The following is a 20,844-nucleotide window of genomic DNA, read 5'->3' on the forward strand; positions in this document are numbered from 1 at the left end:
ACGTTTTGCTTCCTATATTTGTTTTCCTCCAATCTCAATCATCAATATCATCGCTAGAAATATGAATTCCGAAAAGACATAATCCTAGGCAAGTAATTCATTTAATGTATATTTTAATCGATTGAAATCGATTAAAAAATTATTACAATGTAATGAAATATAAAGAAATTTATTTATTTTTAGAAACAAATGTCGATTTAAAATCGCTTGATTATTTTATGAGAAATAACGTGTTGAAGAACGTTAATGTGGTTTGAAAGAAAGGGGGGAAAAAAAATTAAAATAATTTCCCCCGACAACATACGAAAGTCTACTATTATGTTAGAATTTTAATTACATGTGAACAGAACGAGTTAGTGAAAATAAAATCGTCGTAATTTAGCTTATGAAGAAGCGATGAAGTGGAAAGTAATTAAAATGAATGCAACGTAGATGTTTGTTAAGTTAAGCTAAAAAATTCAAAAATATAAAGCAATAAAAGATTTGTTAATTAGTAAGTAATAATGCCGCCATATAAACGGATAAATGCTACTGAGAGTGTATGTAATAATATTCTCATTAATATAATTTCTTTATTTATTTAATATTTATTCAACGCTGACATATCATGTTCTAAAAATTTTTTAAAAATTTTACTTAAATATTATTAATCGGTTTATGTAAAATAAACCGATGACTTTAATATTGAAATTGCATGGTAGATAGATTTATCAGTATGAACATATTAATTTTTTAAATCCTTTCTAGTTCGAAGAAATTGAAATTAATTGAACTTTATTGTTTCATAATTTTATCATTATTTTTCCAAAATTATTTGCATATTTATATATAATGCTATATGAATTCAATTAATTATCATATGCGATTACATTTATGATTGGAAACGAGGTTCGATTTACTCGAATAAAATTATGTTTATCATATTTCAAATGAAAGATATGTTATAAAAATGTCGCTTTCGCTTTTATAAATTGTACAATTAAGGGTTTGATTTCAAAATTTATAATAAATGCGATTCAATTGGTTTAAGATTTTTATTTATAGATTACAATATTGCAAATTGTTTGTTTCAACATAATCATTTATGTAACGTATTAGTATGAATTAAATATAACTAGAGTAAAAATATTTTTGGATCGTTAAATTTTAATATAAAAATTTAATTTAAAAATAAAATATTTTACAAAAATTCCATTTCTCGTTCAATACCAACAAATTTCAATTGCTCCGTCGGTCCATATCTAAAATAATAATACAAATATTAATTTGAGTACCAAAATTATTATGTACATAATAAATCATATCATTCTTTACCGATAATCAAAAAATAGTTCCTCTCCTGGCTGTATTGCTCGTTTAGCGAAAATGCCGATTCTATGGTCTCCATTTACCATCATAACTTTGGCATAACAATTTGGATTTATAGAATGATTAGCAAATCTAATTTTATTCCCTTTTCTCGTAGCATCAACTACAAAGTCTGTAAAAAAGCAGCGTATATCCATCAATGTAAATTCAACGAAACGCATAAATTGGAAAATCTATTAATAATAATAATAATAATAATAATAATATGTACCGTTATTAAGATTAAATAGAAAGCTACACATGTATTTATCGTACACTTTTCCTCGCCTGTCAGCTTCATCTTGACTGATTATTTCACCACAGTATTCTGATATAAATTCGTTTTTTCCAGCAGATTCTTTCAAGAAAATGCCCCAACCAGCAACATCCGACGGTGCCATAAGTAAATGCTTATCTAATCAAACCAACAACATCAATTCTTTATCAATAGTTCAATGAAATTCTCATTATCATAATATTAAAAATTAAGTTATACCTTGTTTTCAATTTAATAATAATCATGTCATTATCAATTAGGACACGTGTAATTATAACAATATTTACTTATAAAGTAATTTTTCATAAAAAAACTTGTTTATAAAAAAGCTTAATATATCGACAAGTTTCTTTTTCCATAGTGTTACTTAAGCATCCGTATAGTCGCTCATTATTTTAATGTCAATATTAAGCGATCATTTTCAAATGAATACAAAATAATTCCTTTCACATAAAATGCTAATAAATAATAAATGACTCACGGAGGCCACGTTGAACGCTGACGTTTTTGCAAGAGATCTTCTGTATGTGAAATTGATCGGCACCGCAAGTCTGACAGAGATCGGGATCGCATTCGCGCACAGCAAGATAACACGGGCACTGCTTCGTGTTGCATTGGGCCTTGCACCGGCAACCGGGAAAGCGATTCTGGCATTCACTGCTACATTGGCAAAACTTTTCACAAAAATTCTGCGCCTGAATACACGGGCATGAATTGTCGCAAGGCCTACTCGGATGGTCACAAGGCGCAAAGTTGTGCACGTGATTCGCGCCTATAAAAGAAATATATATATATATATATATATATATATATATGTATATTTAGCTGTGAATTATTTTAATTGTATTCAAACAATATTATTAACAATTATTTTTATTGTGGATGTGTAACGTTGGATATATCATTAACAAGTATTGACGTATGACAGCACTTTATACTTAAATACTTAAATAATAGCTGCTTTTTATTTCAGCATTTTTACATTCAATTCATTACTACTAATAATTCAATATACTAATAATATAGGCTGACATTCTATTTCGGTAAACTCAAAATACACACCGGAATCCTTCTTGAGCTGGATTTTACGACAATGCATGGACCATAACCTATGCTTCTTTTTCTTTTTTCTCGGGGGCGTGAAATCTTTAAGGCTTTCGACTGCTGGTATGTCACTGGCTTCCTTCTGCGCGAATTCATACACCTCTTTACAAGTCTTGGTGAGTATTATCTGAGCGAGAGCGCATGGATTACCGGGAAAGGCTTTGTGTAGGGCACGAAATAGACTCTGCTCCGAACCCGTCCACGAAAGCTCACTTTCTGTCTTTATACGCTTCTCTATTGAACTGAGCAATGAAAAAGGCGTTTGGTGATCCGGCTGAATCTGATCTTGAAGCGTATCTTCATCTGGTTTCGAGTTTTTATTTACGTTCTGTTTAAAGTCTATAAAAGAAATTACATTATCTTAATTGGTATTGTTGTATTACCATTATAATTTTACATAATATTTTAGTCGAAAGAAAAGCCAATTTAACAATCTATTCGAACGTTATTTGTGCTGCAAGATATTAATTACAATTTATAATCCATTTACAAATTACTAATAATAGCTTTTCTATTATAAAAATAAAGGTATTTTACCTTGACAACTACCCCCTTGACTATACTTATTACTATCGTTGCTGTCTTCGCTACTTGCTTCATTGCCAGAGTCAACGCTTGCTTGTTTACGTACTTTTCTTGGTCCCCCTCGCTTTTCTTCATTTCCTTCTTCTTCTTTTATATCCGCTGCCTGTGCTGCTAATTTTTCTTTTATACCTTCCTGTTAAAGGCCGTTTAGTGTTCCATTAAATCACAAAATAACAATAAACGTGTCTCCAGGTTTATTTGATATTTATTGAATTATATCAATTAAGCGTTCATGAATATTATAAATCTTTAATTAACTTACCAAATGCATGTAACACTCTGTACCACATGGTTCGGCAAATGACTTAAGATCTGGTCCTTTACGCTTCTGGAGGTTAGGTCCAGGATGACAAACTTGGAGACCTAAGTTTAAAATAAAGTATAATGTTTTAAACTAATAATGGATAATTTTTCTTAATACTAAATATTTATAAAGTTTCTAATTCAATTATTCTAATTCAATAAAATTAAATTATTATACGTAAATACTTATAATTAATTATTTTAATGTCAATACATATTTATGAATTTCAAATACTTTACTTACGATGCAGAAAACAATCATATTTGAAACATCTTCGGCAAAACAATGTATGAAAAGAATGCATAGTTTGTTCTCTTGGTACGCTTTTAGCATTTATACCATCGATATTGGGTGTGCACTCGGGTGGTAAAGCATTGGGATCTGATCTTTCTGTAAGTTCAATGTATTTTTCCTTCAATTCTTCCGGCCTACCTTTATCAGGAAACATACTCGATATAGCCTGTAGATAAGGAAATTTATAGCTTATATATCACTGTCTATTCTATTAATTATATGTTTTTGTTATTTAACCAGTGAATACTTATCGATAAGAATTGTTTTAACGAATATATAAAATAAAAATTAAATTTACACTAAAAATCTGCATCGATGGAAAAGGTGTTGCATCTTCTTCTTGATCCTCGTCAATGATCTCAGTCTTTATTCCATCAACTTTTTTGTCTTTTTCTTCACTTTTTTCTTTATCTTTATCTCTCTCCTTATCCTTATCCTTATCCTTGTCCTTGTCCTTGTCCTTGTCCTTGTCCTTGTCCTTGTCCTTGTCCTTATCCTTATCTTTTTCCTTATCTTTGTCTTTATCCTTATCCTTATCCTTCTCTTTATCTTTATCTTTTCCTTTTTTTGGAATTTCCTTTTCTTTATCATCTTTATCGTAAGCGACTAAAGCATTAACTAAGTCAACAAAAATTGAATCATCCATAAATCCTGACTCACGATCACCATGCACTTTCCCATCGTAGTTCTTTATTAATTCTTCGATAAATGTACCATCCTGGTCAAGAATTTCATCTCCCATATATGGAATATTGTGTAGGACAGTTTCGTCTTCCACCATAAAATTTTGTTGAATGGGCGCCCAGGTATACATCGTTGGAATAGGCGAAACAGCATTAATAATTTTTACAGGGCATGACTGAACATCGCCATCGGAATTCGTTATTTCAGCCTTTTTCATACACGAAACATGTGGTGGAATATCTTGCATCGCCAACCACATTACCTTGCAATCTGTCCATCGCTTGTGTTCAGTTTCTAATAATTCTATTAAAGCGATAATTTATTTACATAAATTTCATATTACATCTATATAATACAATATTAATATAAGTCATGAATTAAGTATATAGAATAATAATTTTTATCTAAAATTTATTATTAAGCAACAGGTTTATTTTAATACAATAGTCGTGAAAAGAAAAGTGAAATATAAGTTTGAATTTAATCAAAGTACAAGGAAAGCAATAATTATATAAAATCAAAGTATTTGTAATGCTGTTTCACTGTTCTGAAGTAATTTTATAAAAAATTTTACATATTATTTTTCAAATTAATGACTTTCAATGTAAACAGAATAAATTTCTTTTCATAATAATAGTCAGATGGTACAATGATTTTAAAAAAATGTATTAAATAAAAAAATTTTTATTTCATTTTGTATGATTACCTATTGTAACAAAAAAGGCCTAAGATGTTTGTCCCTATAATAGTAAAAAAATTAATGGTAAATACAATAAGTTGTTAAAGCGAAATTTCTGTGGGATAATAATGTAGATTGTAGGTACAACTAACCTGTCATAAGCTTGCGATTTTTATTCCAGGCAACTTTTACTTCATCCGCTCGTTTGTATCGCTTAACTTGCCTTAATCTCATGTATTCTGATTTTACGCGTTTTCGCCATTCGGCATTAAGTTTTGCTTTTGACATGACTTGTTAATTACGATATAATTAATAATATTACAATAATAATAAATACATTCACACCGCATGCAACAATAACAACAATAACAACAATAACAACAACAACAACAACAACAACAACAAACAATTATGAACTGAGCTACGGGGTTTGGAATACTGTAGTACTAAAAGTTATGGAGCAGTTATTGGTTAACCGCTCGAAGTAACCGAGACGGTGATCTAACGCCTGCGCAGAACGGCTTTCATTATTTTTCAATTTATGGTATATTATAGCTTCTTTCGTACAATGGCATTGGTGAATTAAAATTGAAACGATCATTTGGTAACCAACAGCAAATGGTTAGTTCCCATCTTTAAATATATCCCTAGCTAACGGGCATATTACTTAATCGATAATATATATGCTTCTATGATTAAACATTTTCAATTCGATGTGAAGTATAGGTGTAATTCACTTGGGAAACAAAGTAGATGGATAGTAGTAGTGGATTAATTGGATAATCGGAAAAGAAGATTTATTATAGATTACGTTTTTCAAATTGAACTTTTGTGCCCTTCGATTATCCAATTTCATTCTCTTTTATATTAAACATATCACTACCGTTTTACATGCTTCCCAACACAACTCCGAACTGAATAATTATTACAAGCTATAATGAATTTAAAAATTAATTATTTTAGCATATTTATTAATGTTTTACCACGTAGAAGAAAATACAGACATACATATAAGTAGATAATCGTTATTAATAATTAATTATTTAAGAACTAAATGGATTTGTAAGGCAGAAATACTCAGATAATATTTGATTACATCTATTGAAGACGTTTATAAAGAATAAGAAATGTAAGTTATTGAAGTAAGATTTACATATTTTATAAATAATTAATAAAAAAAAATAATTAAAAAAAAAATATATATATATATATATATATATATATATATATAATCATAATTATTAATAATATTATTAAACATATATAATTTTATTAAAAATTTAATAAGTAGGTTAGATAATTTTAAATAATTTTTTTATTATAACACAAGAACAGTGTAAATAATGTATAAATATTTGCTCGATATCTTAAAAATATTATTATATTCATTCATTAATTATAAATTTATCTGTGTACTATACTAAAACATTTGAAAAGTTTACTTTTTAACTTTTTTTTAAAAAAAAAAAAAACTTTATCTAATACATTATAGTAAAATCAATTGTTTTCTGAGATATATATGAAAATTTATAAAGATGAAACGAATAAAGATGAAAATGGATGTAATAAGATCATATATTACTCAAATAATAACAGAATATACAGCTAAAAGTGAGTAACGCTTTACATTTATATCTAAATGAAAAATTGTATTTCGCTTAATTTTAAATTCGCTTAGATAATTCTGATCATAAACTACATAAACTATGTACCTCTACATGCAGCAGCATCGCTTTACATTCAAAATTTGGAACTAACTGTCCGCGATCGACCAGCCAGTTGCACACATTAAGTGTCCGTAATGGACACAGAATCAGAAATTCTTATTGATTAGTGGCAGAACAAAATTATAATTATATTTAAAAGGGTTGGTTTATTTATGTAAAAAAATTTAATCAACCGTAAGCTATAGTATATCAGTTCTAGTAAGTTCACTTGACTTAATTTATATATTACTCATATTGTTAAGTTTAATAAATTATTCGTAGTTAATTATAAAAATGAAATTTTGTTAATATAATATAAATTAATAAATATTCAATTTAAATACATATAACTTAATTAAATAATTTTGTGTTAATTTAATGTATCAATTTAAGATACTTGGATTGTTTAACATTAGGTAGTTGAAATTAATTTATACTATTTTTGTTACATTATCGTCTTTATACAATTATTTGTTCTTTATAATATTAAAGTCATATAGAGAAATTGTATATTTATATACGAATAAAAAAAAAAAAAAATTATTTGCAGTTAATGGCGATCAAATAACTTTTTATATAAATCATTAGGCACAAATGGTATAAAATAATTAGTATTATGTGTGTAATTAATTTAGTTAATAAGCATAAGATAAATAATTCAAAATAATTCAACAAAGTTAATCAATTGTTGATTAAGCATTAATTACTACGGATTATATTAGTTTTCCTCTTTTAATTTTTTATCCTATATAATTCTATAAAAATATAATATTCTGTATTTATTTTTCTATTTCTCTATACATTAATTTGTGTAGATTTTCTTTAGATCTCTTGTGGCTTAACATTTTATACAAATTCTCAGTATTAAAAGTAGTTCTATTTTCGTCACGAATATTATCTTTTTGTGCACTCCATTACTCTCATTATATTTAATTGTAAGTGTAGTATATAATTGTTGCGTGCGTGTTAACTGAAATATTTTTTCTCATAATCTAGTATATGTTGATTAACGTGTTAATTCATTAAATAAGAATTTCAAAATTTGCTTTTATTATTGTCATCGGTATTTCACAGTTTATTCATTATTAGTGACGATGCTTAACTACTTTCGATTATTTCTTGAATAAACAAAGCCTATTATAAATATTAATAATCACGAAAATACATGAATCTATCCATTAACATTCAATGCTTAATTACACAATATTGTTTACTTTGTATATTAAGTAAATTTTTAATATATTGAATAATAATAGTTTGAAAAGAGAGTTTTACTTATATAATATGATTATTAGATGCTGATATTCATAAATTAATTGCATTATAATATAATTAACGAAACTATTTGAAAAGGTACAGTGGTTGTAGTTCAATATATTGAATATAATAAATAAGAAAAATATATAGTTTATTAAGAATGAAAATAATAGCAATAATATTTAATCTTTTATTTTTGAGAATCGCTTACATACTATGGAAAAATTAAACTTGATAAAATTATTAGGAATTACTCAGAATGAGATGCACTCATAGCCTGATCATTTATTTCATAATTTTATAACATATTACAAAGATCATAATCTACTGTAATCTACATAAAACTTTGATTAAATTATAAACTTTACGAGCTATGACATACTCATAAGAAATTTATTTTCAAATACTTGATAACATTAATAAAATGCTTAAAACATATGAAAAATAACATTCTACATAAAATTCAGTGTCATTTAATATAGATAATATCATGAGGAATAATCACATGTTGTTTGAATATTTATTTAGATAAGATAATATTTGTTTTAATATTCTAAAAAAAATATTTTTGTATAATGTTCATTTACTATTATTTAGAAATTGTTTAAATTTTATTATATGTACATTATATGATTATACCAATATTTAAATAGTTTTTTTTTTTTTTTTTTTTTTTTTTTTTATAAAAAAATGACATTATTCATTTAATCCTATTTTTGAGTAATTGTAATTGTATAATTTCGTCATTATATAAGATTATGTATTATATTTATGCATATAAAACATTTTAATTCTTAAGTAAAAATTCTATTTCTACCTATTATTTTAAAATAAATTATTGTATATTATTTGTTTTACTATAATAATTGAAGATATTATTATTATGTAATTATTTATTTAATATATTACACTGTCGTAAATTTTGTCATTGAGTAATTTTATAATATCTTAATACTCCGCAAATTTATAATATTTTTTTACTATTAATAGCTACATTTAACCAAGTTATGATATTATTTTGCATGTATGATATAATATATTTTTATAGTAACATAGTCTTTAAAAGAGGATTACTAATTACTAATTTAGAAATATTAAAACGTAAGTCTTGCTCGTTACTGGTTTTCACACTTTTTCAACTACAGGCTCAATCCAAAATAATATTTTGTTGTATAATTATAGACAAGTACATCTTTTTAGTCATATTTCGGAATAAACAAATAAAATTAAAAAAAAAGAAAAAAAAAACACTGGTTTTAATCATTTAATTAATAATAAGATCGATGTATAATTATCTGATTATATTTTAATTAAAGCATCTATATAATTAATTAGATAAGTTAAATCATAAATCTATTGTTTTTATTAATTAAAAATACTAATTGAAAAATATTTTCACTACAGGCTAACTATTTGTTTAAACATTGCATTTACAACTATTATAACTATTGAAGTTATATAATATACATATGCATGTAATATGTATTTATTAACGATTTAAGATATAAAGGCTCATAAGCTACGTATGCGTATAAAAATTATTTTGTTCAAGTTTTTCCAATTGATATCCGTAAATAAAAAAAAAAACATCATAACATTCATGAATATTATATTCTCTCTGAGTATTATAATTGATTATATATACAAATATTTTTTCGAATAAAGGTAATAATGCACACATTCAATTAATTATATTTACATGAGTATAAGAATGAGTTGGCAAATTTAAAAAAAGAATTTGAACTTTCGTAAAAGTGCATCGATATCCTGATAGTGTAAACTTGTTACGTAGCAACTGATTTAAAATGTATTTAAAATTTCATTAATGAAATTCTTGTAATAGTGCATGCTTGTGTGAATATTTACGACATTAGTTGTTATAGATTTTTCATTTTTTGGACAAGTTCCTTTATTAACCCCTATAAGATTATTATTTGTATCGAGTAGTGGACCTCCACTGTCACCCTGAAATTAAAATAATTATATCATGTTATATTGTATATATAATGTAATAATTACTTATATCTTAAGCATCACTTTTACATTTACAAATATCGTTAAAAATTATATATATATATATATATATATATATATATATATATAAATAAACATTTCATATGCATCAAGAAAATATTATATAAATATTTTTTAAAGAATATATAGCTATTGAGACTATTTTAGAAAATATTTCATTAATATTAATAAAATCATATAAGCAAATATTTAAATATTAAAAAATTATGCTTTTTAATAGATACTTCATAAAAACACTGCTTCTTTTTTTTTTTTTTTAATTTTATAAAACAATATAAATTAATCATAATATTCGATATACAAATAAAGGTAATAATGTAACAAGATTATTATTAATTGAAAGACATAATATCATTAAGTGAACTGCAATATTTTTAGATAATAAGATTGATCTATAATAGCAAAAGAACTTAGTATATTCTCTAGATTCATATATCATTAATAATATTATTCTATTTTTATATTATTTATTATTATTTGTTTGTTTGTTTGTAACTAGTATTAAATATATTCAGTGATATTTATATACGCTTCATTCGATAATAGCGCAATTAATTAATTGAATTTATCCATGAAATAGAAATTGTGTTTCTTATCCCCATGTAATTACTATAATTTTTATTAAAATTTTGAAGTTAGTTTTTGTAAATTAAACACATATTAACCGAATGAAAAAATTAAATAAGAAGGACTAATTAAACATTTTATATTGAATAATTAATTATGATTCTTACATAACTTAATAATATGGATGGATATGCGATGGTGCAAAACATTGTATCAAAAATGATGATTCTCATTCCTTTATGCCTATTCATGATTTCTTCACAGTCATTTTTTATTAAAATTTTTAATAATGCCATTTTCATATAATATGATGCTTCAATATTGTTTAAAATACTCCAACCTGCTACTAACACAGTCGATCCATATAATTCTTGATCAGTTTTGTTTGAAAAAGTAGCTGAGATTATATGTGGATCATTAATTGCATTTTCTAACTAATAAAATGATTATTAAAATTTTAATGACCTTTTATTTAAAATATCTTGGAGAAATGATAATCAATATGTATTTGAACTATAATTATTATCGTAATACTTACTAATATAACGGATATATCATTTACTGGGATTTGTAATGGTATGTTTTTTGATGAAGCCCATTGCTCGTATGACATCCACAATATTATATTATATTTTTTCCCCTTTCCTAAGTAAACTGAACCAATAATCACTTCGTAATTCTTTATATCTTTACAAAGACAATGTGCAGCAGTTAAAACATGTTTTTTCGATATTAATGTTCCAGTACACCAATGATTTTGGACAGCCATAACGTTTATATTCTTTTTACTGATTGACACGATAAATGGATATTTTCCTTCTTTTGCTAATTTAATATTGTTACCGATTACTGCTTTCGAGAACTGATACTGCTGGTCTTAATTTTAAAAATACCTTTCATTTTAATAGGAATATTACAAATAAATTCATAATAACAGTTTAATAATTATAATTACTCACAAAAGATGATGAACTGCAAAAAGTAAAAAAACGTCATTCGAAACATATTGATAACATTAATATTGAAATTTTAACTACTGCTTAATGTTGCTCGAAACAATATGTAGAATTGTTTTCATATTATCAAATTTATTACAATAAAGACAAATAAGATTAGGAACGCTTATGAAAGTTCTTCATTTCATTTGTTAAGATTATTTATTCAATGGTTATGTATTTAAAATTCACTTGCTCCAAACAGATTATAATATTTGTTTCTATCACTTTGGAGTTGTTTTGAGATTTTCAAAATTCAATGATTTAACGATAAACAAATTTTACATTTTACAAAAAATATAAGAATGAAAAGATCAATAGAAAATAATAATACTTTGAAAATATATTTCCCACAAAGAGTTTATTCAATAAATAAAGGAAATAATGATTCGAGTAGAATAAACATATTAACAATAATTGAAATTGAAAATAAAAACGTGGGTACACATAGATTTGTAAGTGTGTTAAATCATTAATTTTCAGGCGACTAATTACAAAGCTTTCGCGAAGAAAAAGAAATAGATTGAAGCGAAGGTGACGATTAAAATATTCTATATTATAAAACAATTAATGAATAAAATATTAATTGACACTTGTTAAAGGCTACAATTAGGCATACAAATAAGTTTAAACGCTTCATGAAAATAACAGTCACGTTTTAGAGCTTCGATTTGTTTATATTTTATATTCAATATATAATGTATTAATATATAAATATTAAGGTTTCTTTATATTTGTATTTAAGTGCATAGTTAAAAATTTCGAAATATGCAATATCACAGTTTCGCGTACACGAATTAAGCCATGAAAATTGACGAAAAAGTTAAGTTAAATATAAAAATTCAAATCACGTGGGATATCATGTGCGTTAAATTAAAGTATTACGAGAGAGTCACAATTATTGATTAAGTAAAGAGTATTCAGAGAAATTTTTATCAAAAGAAATGGATTGTAGTGATAAATTTAATAAAAACTACGGCAATACAAGATTGGCCTCACTATTTGTCTTTCAAACAAAGAAAAAATCATCACTATGTTCTATCTTATGTTATCTTTGGTTAATTATGAAATATGACGTGCAATTTATAATAAATAAATAAAAATAATTTTTGAAAAAAAAACTGAAAAAAAAATTATGATATCTTCATTGTTAATTAAGTTATCATTAATATTCACTACATAAAATTCTTTTGAAATTTAATGATATTATGTATTTAGTTGTGAATTTGAATAGAATTTGAAATAATTGAACAAATAAGTATATAAACAGTAAAGACAGATAAAAATATTGTTTATTTATTCTAATGTAGGTAAAGTGAAATTAATTTAATCGATTTATACAATTTACGTTATATTCGCTAAATACGAAACGTGACAGTGATTAATAAATAAAATATTCATGAAAGACGGTAGAATCAGTTTATACTCTTATGTGTGCGGGTGAAGTTTTTGTTTTCGAATCAGTGGGAGTGTAATAAAATGACAAACGAAATTTGAAGTTTTACAAGGCAAACGGAACATCTTCAATATTCTCTTTTACATAGTATTTATACAATTTCGGTTTTCATTACCTTATTTATTTATTTTTTTATTTTTTTCATAATTTATACTAGCGAAAATTTTACAATGTTATTTAGTTATAAAGTATTTCCACACAAGTAATTAGATTGCTCGCAATAGGATGTCAATTTTGTTCAGTTTAATCAGTTCTTTTTTTTACTTTTGATCTCGTTAAATAACATATACATACTTTTCAGTTCGTTAATTGAAATATTGAAAATCTGGTCATTGATTTTTATTTATCATTTGATGATTATTTTAGCGAATGTTTTGTCGTTGCTTCACGCACTATGTTCCGTTACGCAGAGACTCATTTCAGTTATACATTAAGTCATGTTGTAAAAATATATTAATTATTTAAATACAATGTGAAACCAAACTTGTAGTTTAAAGTTTAAAAAAATAATCACATTAATAATGTCGACATTCATCTGTTTAAATCGATTTAAAAGCTTACTGAGATTTTTTTTTAAACATAAAATCTCACGTTACCTTTTAATACTGATAAGAAACCGCTTTACTCTATAATTTCTACCACAGAAATCAAAATGTATTTAGTTTAAATGCAGCATTATTTTTATTGCACAGTTCGAAGTATTAATGACGAACTTTATCGGCATATCAGACATTGAGTGCGTGAGTAACGTGACAACGCGAACAACTTTTTCAAAAGCTTTTCGCAATTCTTTCAACACGCTTTTTACTAATAAATTCATTCCATTTCACTTACATAGTGAATGCTAAAAAGTTTATCTCTTGCACTTTAAATGTATATATTAAAAAGGTATATTGAATATTGTTTTTTAAACGCTTCAAATGTTATTTATTACCAGCCAATGTAATAAAATAATCATTAATATAAACATAAAAGCTGGCATGTTTTTGAGAATGAAAAAGTCGAAATCATGTTCGCCGCGTTCATTAATTTTTTAATGAAAATGTAAAGTTGCGAAAATATTATATGACACTATCAGAATTTCGTGATATGCACTAATTGCTCTTTCCGAAAATATTTTTTCATGTGGGTTGGCTGTATGAAATTTTAAATATGTAACGCAACGTGTATCTGCGGAAGATCGATTGGTCATTGGGCACACGATCATCTTTATACCAATGTTAGACACCATTTTTCCTCAGAATGTATTTAAGGCGACGATAAAAGGCCTTTGAGAGATCTTAAAAATGTTCTGCTTTGGACCGTAGCCATCGAAAAGTTCAATGAATCTACCGAATCGCGATTGCTTGAATATACTAGAACTTGAATATACTAGAACTTGAATATACTAGAACTTGAATGAGCTAGAAATCAATGCTGTGGCACTTTACTCGGGATCGCTCACTTTTATACACTCCCTGATCTCATTAGCCAATATCGGCAATGGAAATATCGACGAGACGTTTTTGCAATGAATCCGTAAAAAAGAAAAAGAGAGAAAAAAATTGTATTTGGCATCGCTAATATTGAATTTATTTAAATTGATAATAGTTGCTTATGCATCTCATTGAGAGCATCGAACTTCTTACGGGATCTTGTCAACCACATCCGCCGTTTCAGTTAATACATTTACGCCTCACAACATCGAGGCTGCCAGAGCATATTGAATTTCGACCGGAAGCTCATTCGTTTAAATAATGCGAATGAAATGGCCAGAAATCAATAACGGCACTATTTTTAAGATCATGAAAGAATTACTCGGATTTTAAGTTTTTATGGCTTCATGCTTTGAGCATATTTATTTATTTATTCTAAAACGACTACGATTTTATCATTAATCGTTATTTTTTTCACGACTCATAGTGATGCAAAATAACTTTTAGCAAGAAGAAAGATATTTCAAATTACTATCGAAACAAATTCAAAATTCGCACAAATCATACAATCGAGACAGCTGCTGCATAATCTGTATAATTTTAAACATCTGCATTTATTTATTTTATTATTATCAGATATTCTAACATACGTTATTTTAACTAACAAATTATGTTTTTTTTTTGTAAAAAAAAATTCGCTCGATAAAAATAAAATATTATTTTCAATGAATCCTGTCCATCGACAGAGTGTTATAAAACATCAAAAAAATTTACTTAAACAAACGAAATATTCTTTTAATCTATTTAATTACGTACTATTTCAAACTCATTCTGACGTGAATATTTAAATTAAATTAAAAACTATAATGCAATGTAATTTCAGACATAATGTGTATGTATATTTTTATGTATGTTATTCACTTTATTTTCTTTTTAATAATTTGCTCTTGACTTGTAGCTTTTAATTTTCAAGAACATCTCGATCAATCCTATAATATCTTTTATAATTTAATATCGATTTACATTGATAAAAATGATTTAATATCGATCATTTTTATTAATGAAACTTACTAATACGTAATTTTTTTTTTTTACATCATTTTCTTTAAATATCCGATTTGAATTATAAATATTGATTATTCGAGATTATGAAATATATTAATGGAGTCAAAAGATGTAAATTAATTTGATCGATTTGTAGTTTTCACGATTATACTTTAGTAAATCATTGAATGAAAATTATTAAGAAAGTTATTAAGAAAGGATAATTAAGTACTTGATATATTATAATATACATGATAATAAAGGTAACGTAATTTTTACATGAAATTGTTCTTTAATTTTTATTATAATTATAGAAATAAGTCTATAAAGTAATTATAAAAAGAATTCTAATTAAATTTTCTACACGATTAGAAGAAATATACTTTTTAAAAAAACTTATCTATTTATATATTACCTACAAAGAAATTATGCATTAAAATTGTTTTAAATATAATATGTTCTATAAATATATCAATAATTGATTAGGCGGAAAATGCATTTATAGAATAAAATTTAAAAAAAAAAAACGTAATAAAATAAAATATTGATAAATCAATTTGTCTTTATAAACTTAATTTAACAACGGTTAATATTAATTAAATTTCATTGATTTGACATTAATGTAACTTTGTACATTTGTATGTACCTTTTAAGTTTATGTAAACTAAATTTCTTTATATTTCTTTATGTTCATATATATTATTTACACATATCTAAAAAATTGAAATTTTTACATTACACGTGACTTACACTTCAAAGGAATTTTTGCGATTGTACTCATCGTAGTAAATAATGTATCGCTTACAGATACTGCAGTTGAAAGTATTAATTATTATTATTTCTAATAGATGTCAGTAAAGTACCTTTAGTAAGAAAATCCTAGTTTTCATTATTTATTAATGCACTTGTATTAAGATTTAGGATTAAGGATTTAGAATTAAGGAGCGCGTGTATATGCAGAATAAATAGAAATATAATCGTATTCTATTTATAATATAATTTAAATGTTTAAAATTTTGTCATCCTTATATGTTTCATGCAATTTGATTAAATGATCTTTCGATACATTTTATTATATACTAATACAAAATTAATCTATATATTGTAAAATTTTCAGAAACTTCCAAATTTCAACATATAACCATACATAAATAACTTAAAAATAATTAATTATTTATTAATATAATATTTCAATAATATATGCTTTTCAATTTGAACAAATTTAGTCAAAGACGTTGTCACTTTTCTATTCGGCTGGAATATTTTGTAACAATATTATCATAATTGTTCACGAAGTTCATGTGCTTAAAGATAAATTATAAAATGAGGTTGTATAGTAAGATTTTATTATAATTTGACTTCTGCAGATGCTTAGGGAATATAAAGTATGTATATTTCTTAATTTTTGTAAATATTGTTGTGAATTATATATAATAATTGATGATACAGCTTTTTTTTTTTTTTATTTCTTATATAATTTAAATAAAATGAACCAACGATTAAATAGAAAGAACCAGATATATATCAATCGATTTCGTAATTAAAATACGCTTCTAAAGGAACTGTCTTGAAATTGTGCATTTAGCGCTAAATTGTCTAAATAATAACTTTAATTATATCTGTATTTATGTGGATTGTAAATAAAGAAAAATATTTTCTCCAAGTTCACTTGTACTTTGCTTGTATTAAAGGATATGATTTAAATATTCATCAATAGCATTGCTTTTTCATAGATTCTGTCATTTTTATATAAAATATAAAGTAGAAACTATAGCATATTGTACATGATAAGAAATTTATTAGTAAATCTTAAAAGGATTAAATAATTAAAATTCCAAAGACCATATGTCGGTAAAACAGGATAAAAATATTTCCATAGAAAGCCAAGAACTTGACTTAATCGTTTGCAAATCAACCAGCATAGATAAGGTTAAATAAAGTGACATAAGAAACCAAAAAAGAAGTAAAAGATTAAGGAGGATAAGAAGAAATAGAAATAGAATAAGTAGAAGAATAAGAAGGAAGATGAGAAATGAGAAGTGGCTGTTCTTGGGTACAAAATAAACTAGCCTCCGTATCATCATCGTTCTCCTCTTCATTACATTCAACGATAAGACTCAAAATAAAGAAAGAGAAACGGATTTGTGCATGAAGGAAAGGACGAAGAATGTAAGGAATATGAGATAAAGAAGAAATAATGAAAAAATAAGTAAAAAAGTAGAAGGACGAGGAAGAAGAGGAAAAGGAGGTGGTTGATGAGGTGGGGGCGGGGCAGGGGGGCGGCGACGAGGTAGGGGGCAAGTGTGGCGGGTTCGACGGCCGGCTAGTGGCCCAGTGACCGGGACCGGTTCCTCCGCTTGCGTGGTTCCTCCTTCCGCCTTCCTTGCAAACGCACGACTGCATCATCTCTCACTCTTCTCTCTCTGTCTCGAAGTCGTTTGTGTTTTCCATCTCTCTCCGTGGCTCTTCTCTCGATTGTATACACTTAGCTCTTCTTCTTTTCCAATGAATCCTCGCTCCTTCTCATTCTTTCTACTCGTCTATCTCTATCTCCCCCCCCCCCCCCCCTGTCACTCTTGTTCTTTCTTTCCCTCTGTATGGTCGAATGCCGGTAAAATATTGAACGTAAAATATACGTAGTTCATTTTGATTCTTTTAATGTTATTAATTGTTGGTTTTCGGATCTTATGAAACTGGAATATTTATAATAACGTTATCAAATCAAATAAAATAAAACTCATCAAATAAAACAAATTTAAAATTTTTCCGTTCTTATAGTTTTATATGGTATTTTCTTAACATAATTTTTAATTTGAATTGCAAAGAAATTTACAAGTATCGGATATTTACTTTAATACAATAAATCCTAGAGAATACATATGAGTATAATATAAAAAAGCATAATTCTCTATACTAATTCATAAAAATATTTTTAATTATCCATGAGTCGTTCGTTCATTAGAATTAACGATTGAAAGTTTTATGTGATTAAAGAAAAAAATTCTTCTACCCTGTTATTATTTTGAATATATTCTGACTGTATTTTACTTATTAATGGCGAATCGTTGTAATACACTTTCTAATGGTAATCAACTTTACTTATCTCGTGTATCTCATCTCATTCCCTCTTCCATCTTCTTCTTCTTCTTCTTCTTCTTCTTCTTCTTCTTCTTCTTCTTTCAATAAATGAAATCGAGTCATTTATTTCTTTCTACATTACATATTGTGTATTATATATGTACAATTTCTCTGCAGCTTTTGTACTCATGAGTAAGTTGTGAAACACGCCGTCATAGTTGCATGGTCCTCACCTTTTCTTATGACTGTAGTTATTTTTTTTTGTTTTGTTTGTTTCCTCTGCTTACCTTCTATTATCGATTCCCTTTTCCTCCTTTTTCCTTTTGACTACTAAAAAAAATCGCGACTCTTCCTCCTTTTCCTTTTGACTACTACTCTCGCTTGCAGTTCTCCGTTTCCTTTAGGTTTTTCTCACACTGACTATTTACTTACACATATACATTAAATATATTTTTATGCGCGTAAATATGTACTTGCTTATGTACATAGAGAATAAATTGCGATTTGTTGGTGCTGAATAATGTATTGCCTTAACGACTATATACAATTGTAAAGAAAATACTTTTTATTAATTAATTAATTAACAATTATTGTTCATAATTAAAAAAGAAAATGCTTTTAAAATGTTCGCAAAGATTTTATGAAAGTAACTATAGGTAATTTCTGAATTACTAATTTTATTTCTAAGTAATCATTTAGTTAGATATTAATTATTCAAATAGAACAGAACTTGACATATTTCAAAATAATATATATTATATTTATTTTCAAAAACAGTCGTAGAGTTTTTCATTTGAATGATCGTAGCACTGTATATTATATTTTTTTTATTATATTAAAATATAAATAATATAAAAATATAAAAATATAAAATATAAAAATAATATTTTTTACAAAAAAAATGTGTGCTACAATGATACAAAAAAACGACAGATAAATAAAAATATCTATTTTTAAAATCATTAAAAATCGATTTAATTTATGAAAATAGTAAATTTACATTCAACGAATCAAACGAAATTATTTTTAGTCGATCGATTATTTTAAATTGTATAATCAGTTCTAATTATGCGGGATTAAATGAGTAAGTGATAGAGGTAAAATGCTTGACTGAAGCGACCGAAGCAGTACGACAAGGGACCCACCAGGTGGCTACATCCCCATATAACGTATTATATATATATATATATATATATATATATATATATATATATATATATATTATAGATATTTCTCGCAAGTGATAAAAAAAACCTATGGTTAATATCTAAAGGTCATGTAATATATACATAATATTTTTTATCTTTTAATGTATGCTGACGATTATCTTTATATATGTAAGTTTATGCCGCTATACTAGTCAGTCTAGTAGGGTAATTCAGAATTGAGATCTGTATATTATTATTTCATTTTCATATATTATATTACGGATATCGTTCATCTACATATTTAACCCTTTCATCGCTAAGAATTTTATAATATTAATTTTCTAACATTTACAATTACTTTATAAATTCAAAATAATAATAATAGTAATAATAATAATAATATTGATAAAACAAGAATTATTATATTCATTAAAATTTTCAAAGTGTATATCATGCTATATTTAGAAGTCAATGTTCAAGATTTAAAATTAAAAAAATTCCTGGTTATTGATGGTTATAATTTGTAGTTGATTATTGGATTAACACATAAAAAGTTTCAGAAAAATATTATGATTTATATTAATTGGATTGCAATGGAAATGTTCAAATAATTATATATTTTCGAAATAAAACTTTTACTGTAGATACTTACTTATTAAAAAATTAATTAAAATTTTAGCATCTTGACTGGCTCGAAATCATTTAATAAATAATTTTAATAAATGAAAAATATACAATGAATATAAAATAATTTTACAAAGACGTTAAATACAAAATTCTTTGAATTTTTTGGAAGATTATATTTTCATTGATAATATACCCCCGTGAAGAAAAGTAACTTTTTTTTATAATGACATTTTTTTAATTCGT

At 25.5% G+C, this 20,844-nt stretch overlaps 2 protein-coding genes across 2 annotated transcripts; both read right to left on the reverse strand.

Moving 5' to 3' along the window:
- Positions 1–1,020: 1,020 nt before the first annotated feature.
- Positions 1,021–5,623, reverse strand: E(z) (histone-lysine N-methyltransferase E(z)). Its single transcript, XM_011506713.1, has 10 exons — positions 5,427–5,623; positions 4,210–4,898; positions 3,861–4,077; positions 3,576–3,676; positions 3,266–3,446; positions 2,687–3,067; positions 2,106–2,396; positions 1,580–1,762; positions 1,315–1,480; positions 1,021–1,241 (listed from the first exon to the last, which is right to left on the reverse strand). Exons 1-10 carry the CDS (start codon positions 5,560–5,562, stop codon positions 1,181–1,183), a joined length of 2,406 nt encoding a protein of 801 aa, XP_011505015.1. The 5' UTR covers positions 5,563–5,623; the 3' UTR covers positions 1,021–1,180.
- A 4,298-nt stretch (positions 5,624–9,921) lies between these two features.
- LOC105367880 (chymotrypsin-like) lies at positions 9,922–11,708 on the reverse strand. Its single transcript, XM_011506714.1, has 3 exons — positions 11,377–11,708; positions 11,006–11,272; positions 9,922–10,202 (listed from the first exon to the last, which is right to left on the reverse strand). Exons 1-3 carry the CDS (start codon positions 11,605–11,607, stop codon positions 10,038–10,040), a joined length of 663 nt encoding a protein of 220 aa, XP_011505016.1. The 5' UTR covers positions 11,608–11,708; the 3' UTR covers positions 9,922–10,037.
- Between the last annotated feature and the right edge of the window lie 9,136 nt (positions 11,709–20,844).

The sequence above is a fragment of the Ceratosolen solmsi genome, unplaced genomic scaffold (genome assembly GCF_000503995.2).
Source record: "Ceratosolen solmsi marchali unplaced genomic scaffold, CerSol_1.0 scaffold6, whole genome shotgun sequence".
Lineage (NCBI taxonomy): Eukaryota > Metazoa > Arthropoda > Insecta > Hymenoptera > Agaonidae > Ceratosolen > Ceratosolen solmsi.